A 10,148-nucleotide genomic window follows, 5' to 3' on the forward strand; every position below is an offset into this window, starting at 1 on the left:
CTCTCTCTCTCTCTCTCTCTCTCTCTCTCTCTCTCTCTCTCTCTCTCTCTCTCTCTCTTTCTTTCTATCTCTCAACCTTCAATGTAGAAAGGATTACTAATACAAATGAATGTGTCAAGCGTTCATGACTGCTTCAGCGAAACTTGAAGTGACCTCCACACCGAGTACGACAACGCACCATGCACTCACACGAGCATCGAGATAGTTAAGCACGCGCGCGTCTTTAACAACGTAGTACGCGGCACGTCCCGAAATCTTGTGTACCTTTCTCATCCACTCGCGGAAGACAACTGTGTATGTTAGTACTTTGCAGACTTGCTGTCACTAAAAAAATATTTGCTCGAAACGTGGAGGCAGAGGTGAGGTTGGGGAGAGATTAGGTCGGAACTACGAACCCCCCGCGCGGTAGTAGAACGACGCGACTCTCGAAAGTAGCACAGATAAAACTCGTTGTTCCGCTCATTAGACGTCTTCAAGCTCACACATACACACATACGGGTGCACACGCGACGCAGGTGCAAATATTACCTTTAATCGCGGAATTGGAGTAATCTGCCTATGCGTTTTAATTAATCTTTTAGTGACCCTTTTACTTTCTAACGGCTCCATGGTCAAAAGAGTTCGCAGAATTATCGTAAAAATAAAGGATTACCTCTGCAGGAGCGAATTTACTAGAGTCGAGAGAAACTGATTTTATTTTAAAGCGAGCATTTTTACAATATGACATATTTCTGTCAATCATACGATGGTATCTTTTTTCTCTTCGCGAAATTTGATGGTAAATATTTATTCAATGCAATTCATTCTATTTATACATTAACACAAATATTATGGTGATGCGCAGTCTATTCTTGTCGACGATGAATTGAAAATTCTTAAATTGAGATAGAAGTTAAGAAAATTTTAATTAAGATCGTGTGAACGCATTTAAACGTTGCCAGCAAATCGGTTGGCACATTTTCAATCGAGTGAAGTTGCAGCGCTTCAAGTCGTCAGAATTGAAAGCCACTGCTGACGTGTATGCGCTATAATCGGTTATGACAGGAGCCGAAGTGGCAGTGCAGTGTGTGGCATTTGTGAGATTCAGAAGAAAGGATTTATTTGAAACTAAGAGAATATTAATTCGAGAAGTAAGTTTTATATATTTAAAATCTATTGTGCACACACACACACACATGTCAGAGTGGCTTTCAATCCTGACAACTCGGAGCATTGCACTTTACTTGATAGAAAATGTGCAACTCTCAAATTGTAATCGACTATTTCCGAGTCGAAATTTTAGCCCTTTGGCCCGAAACTTTCTAACATCTGTATATCCTAAGAGGATCAGTGTATGTGTAACACACATGGAAACTGAAATCCTACTCAGAGTGCCTCTAAATGGCAGAAAACGCACAAAATGCCACTTGTAGATTCTAAAGAGGACTTGTCGGCAAAGCTGATAGGTCAAATGGAATCAAAAGAGATCGATACAGGCTCCAGAGTATCAAAATAGGACGTTAAGTGGAACGAAGTAGGGTCAAAATTTCGGGATGTGTGTTCTGGAGAAGGTTCGGAAGGGTTGAGATGAAGGGGATCAGCCGCAAGAAATTGACTCCCGCTCAAAGGACCAGTTGTCTTCTTTTTCTGTCTCCGATATACCGACAGGTTATTCGACTCCGTGGCGACTCTCTCGTCTCTTTCCGCGATTGTGACAGCTCTCGCGCTCTCCAAAAACCACTTCCGCCGCGATAATCAATGCAGCGAGTTCGCGAGCAACTGCTCGAAGATTAACATTCACGCTCGCGCCAAGCGGCGCCTTCGGCGATGTATATATTTCGACGTCTCGTTTTCGCTGTCTGCGTGCTAATTGTGAAGTAACAGATAGACTCGCCCGCCCGCGCACACAGACGCGCGACGCCCCGACGCCCCGGATTCCCTCTCGCAAGAAACAAGGCGCATTAAGCGTAAACCGCGCGGTAACATTCCGCCCATCTTGGCGCATGTAACTAGGAAGTTGCGGAATGAGTTTGGCGTAGGAACCGGCGGAATGTTAGATTACGTATAAAACAGGCGCGGGAAAACGGCGGCGCCTCTCGAATTAAAGCACTCTCGTTGAAAGAAAGACCACCGTGTCCGTCGTATATACGTCATCATCATCTTTTACATGATAACATCGTTCATTAACTTCGCTCATTTCGCGTTTGCTGCGACCGCATAATAAAATTTCTTTCAAAATTTTTTTTTAATCCACACTTAACTACACTTCTTCTACACTTCTACCACACTTTCGGTCCCACGTTTCCACATTTTGTATATTAATATTAACCATTTTTTTTCGCTCTTCCTTGTGCTTGGCTTTTGTAGCCCTTTGTTTTCTTGTTATTTAAAAAATGTTAATTTTGCGGAAAAGATTACTTGTTTGAAAATTTATAGTTTCTTTTATTATTAAAAGTTAAAGTCATTTTACGTTTTTTCTTAGATAAATATTCTTAAAAATTATTAAATTATATTATTAGAAATTATCAAGACGTCGTATTGTATAAAACCAATTGCCGTTTGTTAAAGGTGGAAGATGTAATTTTTCAAGACAAACGTGGAATAGTGATTTACAGAAAGTATGTTGTTTCAACATGAAAAACTTTGACGTCAAGACCGATTTCAACGGTGTCTCCTACATCTACTAAACAACAGATGGGGCTACGTAACATTGGACAGTTGTAAAGGGAAGACAGGAGTCTTTTTACTCTCCCATTCCGACCCTCTACTTTTCGCCATATAGAAATGGCGGGCGTTTCAACAACAGCATGGGTGTAGTATACACTCAAATGTGGTGTTGTAGAGTTAACAACATCCCTCTCTCCCTTTCTGCCGCCCTCCACCTTCGCTTTCTCTACCTAACTTATAAATCTCCCTCTTTTCAACATCTTTTTCGTGTTTCTCTGCAATCAAATAATATCATCTGCATAAAATAATCTCTTTTTTCAAAGTGCTAAAACATCTTTTGGGCTTTCAGACGCACGATATTTTATAAGAACAGCTATATCATTATTACTCCTCAATACTTTTCGCCATCACCTGTTTGAGAGGCGATAACGCGATGATGATTCTTTCAATAGGGAACTTTGATCGCATCCCGACTAATTTGATTGCCGTTACAACGTAATGGAATCAATTCATATGTATACTCGCAAACTTCTCTGTTTCCACTCTCCGCCCCCTCCCCCTCCATTTCGTCGCTATCTATCAATATTGTTTTAAGCATTGTCACGTGTACTTCCGTTCGGCTAATTTATGCCTGCAAATCACATTCGGCGCGGCCCTTCGGCGATTTTTCACGTTTGTTTAAGTAAATACTGAAGCGCCACGTTTGCTGCCAATTAAAAAAGCAAACCGCAATTACGGCGTCGCGCTTTCTGCGCGACAACGCGACGATCGTTTGTGCGCTTCAGCTAATCTACATTGTTAATACACGCATACACGCGTCGCGTCGCAAAATTGCAGTTAACGTTTTAAACGCGTCGCAAAAACAAGAGGAAACATGTTCGCGTTTGTAATAAAAATTTAAATGAGGAGCGCGCAATGGGAGAGAAGGACACATTTATTTGCGGCGAAACAAAATAACGCGACGACATATTCGCACACGGCGACGCCGCCGCGGCAAAAAAGATCCGCGTAATCTCGTTTCGCCGTGTCGCGCCGCCTCGACCTTTTAACCCTTTCGATCCCGTTGGATTATACACATCTCGCAGTAAGTTCAAAATTTGCTTTCGCGTTATTTATTGCGGAAGAAATAGAGGGAAGAGGGAAGGAATGTTCTTTTTAGTATTTTTCTTAAAGGACTACTTTCTTTCTTGAATTTCGTTAAAACTAAAAAAAAAATGTTGCAGTTAGAGAAGAGGAGAATTTGATTCAGGAACAGCTGAATAAATTTCCGAGCTTCTCAAGATTTCGTTATTTCGTAAATTCGGTCGAAATTACATTTGTTCCTATAATATTTTTTGTAAAGCTGGACTATTATCTGACATATTGTAGTATAGAGGAGACCGGGACTGTATGGCCTCCGAGGCACGTTGCTCGTCTACTTTTTTAATATTTATCTTGAGAGGAATGATGGAAAATCGCGAAATGTGGTCATTTCAGAGAACTAAGTACTTTTCCCTGAGTTTTATTAAAATCGGAATAATGTTAAGAAATAGAAAAAAAAGTGTTTTGGCAATGGCAAGGTAAATTTTCGAGTCACTCGAAATATTCCATTAATATTCTCCATCATGACTGAATAAAATTAAGCGATGTGTAATTAGCTAGAACGAAATTTCTTTCAAGTGTATGATATACTGTTTCTGGTAATAAATGCAATTTTCATTTATAAAATGATTGAAATAGAACATATGGGCGGACGAGGTGAAGTTGACCCATAATTAAGAGCCAGCAGGAGGGCTGTGGAAACCTCTCGCGGAGACTCTGGAACTACTAATCAGCATACATATTTTATACGAGGTCTTCTTACCCTGCGCTGCTGAGTAACTGAACTCGGTACCAGGACAGGATGGCTGCATGTTCGTATTTTGGTTATTACGAAATAAAATATACACAGAGTCGTTGGCGGGCATTAATACGTAGAAGAAAGTTATCATGTTTATACAGTCAGTCATAACAGTCAGTTGCCTAAGAAGCTGTAACTTCGAAATTCTAAACTATCTAACATCTAGTCCCGGTCTCCCTTATACATCACTATAGAAATAGTAAATCTGACGATCTACAGGGTGTCTCAGACCTCCATGATCACACTTTGTGAGAACGTAGAACGGATTGAGGTGAGCAAGAAAGTTCTGTGCCGTTTTGCGATATTCGCAATAAATCTCAAGATATGAATTAACCCTTTCGTGCCTCTGGGACATATATGTCCCACTTACAAAAATCATTATAACTTTTAAACAAATAATCCTATCGACTTCTACCTTAACTTGTTTTAAAGATGAAGGTTCAAGCTACATGTGCAAACAATCGCACACTTTGAAATATTATGTTTCCAACAAAATATAGTTATTTAAACTTTGCTAAAAATCCAACTTTTAAGTAGTGAAGAATAACTTTTTATTATGTCGAAAATTTATTGAATTAATGCTAATTATATACTTAAAGCCTGACAGCAGTACATGACAGCTTTATCAATTAGAAAGATCTTGTGTTTTCACCTGTGCTATTGTATACTATGGCGGTCGTTTTTTCGCAACTCTAGCGGACATATTAGCATACTGGCAACAATGTACTCAGAAATACCTTGTAATAGTTATCCGAAATATATTATCTTGACTCGAAATTTTTACATTCGAATTATAATTAATATTCAGAAAAAAAATGTAATTCAAACTTTTATTTTGAATATATCGATATTTCAGCATTTCATAACCACCATCTTGAATCCGCCATTTTGAATTTCACTTTTGATAGTTGATTTGAAATTAACTATCTCCAAAAACCTATAGAACCGTCTCCATATAAAACGCATCTCTTCTGGGAAAGCCGAAGGCACGAAAGGGTTAGAAGATTTGTGAATGATATGGTAGTTGAGCTGCAGTGGCGCCCTCTGCCGTTGTGTATTTATACATTGGATCAAACTGAACAAAAAAGTCCTCTACCATTTTGCAAATGACCACATAGATTTTTAGATATTAATTAAAGACAATTTGTGCACAATCATGTAACAATTTTCTTTCATTAATAATTAAAAATTTACGTGGTTATTTGCGAGATGATAAAGGGCTTTTTTGTTCAATTTGACTTTATGTACAAGCACACAATAGCATATATCGCCACTATTTACCTATCATATCGCGCGTGATCATTCACCAATTTTCTTTAATTAATATCTCGACTATTATTGTGAATATCGCAAAACAGTATAGGACTTTCTTGCTCACCTCAATCCGTTCTATGTTTTCACAAAATGTGATCATGGAGGTCTGAGACATCCTGTGTACCCGGTATACGATGTAAAGGAAATTCAAGTAATTACAGTAATTTTGTGGTGGAAGGCCAAACGTGCGTAATAACATTTTCAAACAAATACACGGTAATCTCGGTCGTTACTTCGTATGGCCCAAGGTCGTAGAAATTTTGTTGCAATTTTTGCTACGATATTTTCTCGATGTACTGTGTTACTTGCAGATGATACTCGAGTACAGAGCAGATATCCGGATACCCGGTTTATAGCGGCAGCTCTAGTCGGAACATGTCGGTCTATCACGGCTGGACATTCGCGTAATGCGAAATTCGCTGATATAATAGCGCCCTGATGTTCGTATATCAGGGTGGTCGGTTGGTCGGTCGGTCAGTCGAGATCGATTATCAAAATTCGGCAACACGCACGCAACCGGCGCCGCACGGAGGCAGCTTTGTGTGTGAGCTTTGCAGCTATAATGTCCTGAGGTATCGACGTGCCTCTCGCATTAGCCGCCTACAAAGAGGCGAGGGAATGCGACGCACGATTACCGCGTACATGACGCACGCATTACGCGGCTGAAATACGTGGATTGAATTACTTAACGCGCATTCTGGATATTTTTCCCCCGTTTAGGACTCGCATATAGAAGCTTCTCAAGATTCTCCTAAATACAACGCAGATTTGAACGCCCAGATTTGCCGTGAACTCGATTGTTTCACTGTGATACTCCGACTGAAAGTTCAATTCCCTTCCCAAAACATAAATTTTCCGTTCAGCAGCGAAACGGAGCCAAAATGCGGAAACGCGCATTCTTTTTTTTTTGTGAAAAAATTGGCATACATGATTGAATTGGCATACATGGCATGATTTTTCTAGAATCGAGAGATAAAATAAAAAGAGAACTCTTCAGATTACCATCAGTTTCGATCTAGAGCTTCATCCTGTGTCTGGCAGACACAACTTGAGAGAAATTGAAAACGTCAAAAGAAGCATCAATAACTTCACCAACTCGGAAACGTTCAGTTTTCATCGAGATAAAATCCGACAACAGGCCGAATGGTAAAATCGCGCGTTCTCCTTATCATTTAAGCCGTCATTTTCAGTGACTTTTGAGATCATCGAAAAAATGATGGATATTACTTAGAGAGAATTCACAACTTTTTCAGAGATAAATCTCAATTTTTCTGCCGACACCGAATTAACTGAGCCACACACCCGAGAGATACGTTTCCTAACGCGCATATCCGGTTTTGTTAGCCTGTCGAGCACACATTTCAGCCGTTAGGTGCAATTAGTCGCGCTTCAGGCGCGCTTCAATGAGACGCGGCGAAAGCCGGTTTGACCCCCGTGGTAGTCAGCGTGTTGAACTTTTCAGCGTGACCCGCGAGCAGTCATCGGACGCGTGTTCCCTCGGCCCGCTAAAACGTCACAGATTCAATGTCACGGATGCGAGCGCGGAATTACAACATCCCCGGGCGCGGGCGAACGGCGATACCGTTCTATGCGTGTGCATAGTCAAAGGCAAATCATCACTCGATACAGTCGAACGGGGGAACAGTCGAGGGAGCCGCTTTGAAATCCGGCAACCTCAATTGCAATCGAAGCCCGCGCCCGCGTTTACGTTACGTTGCGTTGCGTTGCACAGCATAGCGTGGCGTTGCGTTGCGTTGCGCGGTGTCGCTTCGCATCAGACGCCGAAATTTATACGACCGCGTGATTATGTCGGTTCGTAGGGACGCGGAGCTGCACGGCGACGTGTTATCGAGCCGCGATAAAACGCCAGGCGAGCCCGGGCGAGACGGACAAAGCGAAGCGGCGGTCGGTCCAGCGTGCGAGACGTGGTTTATCGCAATAATCGATACCACGGCCGGGCTGTAACGCTGGCCGTGGCGACACACGAGGACAATGTCTCCTGACCAGAGTGTGTGTCGTTCGATGTTTTAATGAATTTCGCGCGAGCTTGCGGAGAGCCTGCCGCAAGCTCGACCAGCCGAGCTCGTCGCAAAGCCCGGCCTCTGCTGTTGCGAGTTGCATCCATCAGCGACGTCATCGCGCAAACGTGGGACCTCCGACTCGCCTCTGTGCGGTGATCTCGGAATCGATTCCGCGAGAGTCGCGGATATCGGTGCCTTCGATACGAATGTCGGGTCGTGACTCGAGAGATTTCTCGTTTCTCTATCAGAGAATTACTTGTGGAAGATCGCCAGTCTCGATATTGGGGGTAATAATTGGATATTACTCGACTGAAGATACCAATTGAAGATGTAAGATCGTCGGGGGAACGTCTAGTTGATGTCTTGTCGATTGTATTTTTATAAATAATACTGATGTTGCGCACACGAAACCGTTTGCGCTGACCCAACGTGTTTTCTAAAGAACTCAATGTAAGTAAGATAAAGCTAATAAATTGCCGATCGCGGATTGATTGTGTTACACTAACAACGGGAAAATAAAATAATGTATCTTGATAATGCCATTCGCACGCTGCGATATGTTTGTTGGACTCTCGTTTTAAACTACACTGAGAAAAATTATTCGATACAAAAAATTAACGGATATTTCCAATCAAATTCCGGTCAACTTTTCCGATCAGGATGTCCGATTAAATTTAATCAGATCCGATCATAATGGCATTTCATCAAACTGATCAAAAAATTATGAATCGATATTTCTCATTGGAGGATTCCTAATCGGATACAAAAATTCATTGGTACTTTGACCGGAAATATCCCTTTGTTAATTTTTTATCGGATAATTTCTCTGAGTGTAAAAACAAACCGATAATTGTATAATAATTAAATAAGGACACTTACGATTCCTGGTATAGCCCACGGCTCGATGCAACCCCGATTTTGTGCCAATTTCTGAAACAGAAAATACTCTAATTACATTTCTTATTAATATAATATATTTATAAATACTCTAATTACATTTCTTATTAATATAATATATTTATAAATACTCTAATTACATTTCTTATTAATATAATATAGACGCGCGAAAAATATCGCAGTAAAAATCATCTTTAAAGTAATACACTTTACTTAAATCAAAATTTTTATTTTAGACTCCTGGCCCTCGCATTGTCTATCTCTTTTTAATGACGTCAGAAGTGAGAAAATGCATGCTAAAAATTCTTGCGAAATACGTTGAAATAAAAAGATATATTTATAAAGTGGCACTTGCAATCGATTAAATAAATCTGTGCATTCTTCTTTTGCTTTAATAATCAATAATTTGTCATAAATTAACTTGAATAGAAATAGGCGAAGAAATAGGTTAAGAAGGTGAATTGTATGTCACGTTAATTTACAACTAATTATTGATTGTTAAAGCAAAAAAAGAGTGCACAGAATATCTTACAAATTTGTTTAATCGATTACAAGTGTTACTTTAAAGATTAATTAATGATGTTGCCTTAAAGTTACAGTTACTTTAAAGATTAATGATGTTACTTTAAAGTTACAGTTAAAAATTATCTTATATTTACAATTTTTTACATGTTCTGTTACAAGATAATCTGATGCAGATTACACGCGCTACAATGACGCGCGCAATAATCCAACGGACGCCATAAAGCGAAGTATTACACCATGAGGCGGCATATTGCGAGGTTATACCGAAGAAACGGACGGAATAACTTGCGAACTCTCAGACAAGAAATTTTGGCGAGATATCAGAGTTTTAAGAAGTTGAGTATGCAAACTTCCGACCGTCGTTGCATGCCGCTGCTTACCGCGAAGTTTACCGCGCGACGCAGAAAAAAGAATAGAGAACGATTAAACCGTCTTGCGGAACAGCACTCTGCGAGCCACGCTCTTCCAACACCGTTGACGCCCTTCCTTTCCTCCCTTCCTCCCTCATTATACGAAAATAAAAAGAAAAAAAGAAAAAGAAACGAATTGGCTCACGAATTAAGATATTATTATTAGTAATGAGCTTTCGAACTTTGCCGGTGAAAAAAATGTTGGGGTCCTCTGTCTTAGCAGAAATTTCTATTTCTGGTTGGAATGGACAGAGAAGGGGCCAAGTGAACTTTCGCTGTGCGGCCAGGGGTTGCCGCCCTCGCAGGGCGCGTCATTCCGCGGACACCCGCCCGTCCCCGATCGTAATCGCATTTCTTGCGCCGAGATTTTAATTTCCGCCTTCCATCCCGCTCATCCTTCCGACCCGCACAGCACTCTCTCTCTCTCTCTCTCTCTCTCTCCCCCCCCCCCCCCCC

The 10,148-nt window shown here is 40.9% G+C and overlaps 1 protein-coding gene across 3 annotated transcripts in view; it reads right to left on the reverse strand.

Annotated features, from left to right (window-relative positions):
• Positions 1 to 10,148, reverse strand: part of LOC116848592 — a 258,441-nt gene that overhangs the window by 90,736 nt on the left and 157,557 nt on the right. For all 3 annotated transcript variants that reach the window (XM_032824851.1, XM_032824850.1, XM_032824852.1), the window contains exon 4: positions 8,740 to 8,790. In XM_032824851.1, the coding sequence (XP_032680742.1) occupies positions 8,740 to 8,790 (51 nt within the window). The remainder of the gene's footprint in view (positions 1 to 8,739; positions 8,791 to 10,148) is intronic.

The sequence above is a fragment of the Odontomachus brunneus genome, unplaced genomic scaffold (assembly GCF_010583005.1).
Source record: "Odontomachus brunneus isolate Ranch 3 - 2012 unplaced genomic scaffold, Obru_v1 Obru_scaffold_097, whole genome shotgun sequence".
Lineage (NCBI taxonomy): Eukaryota > Metazoa > Arthropoda > Insecta > Hymenoptera > Formicidae > Odontomachus > Odontomachus brunneus.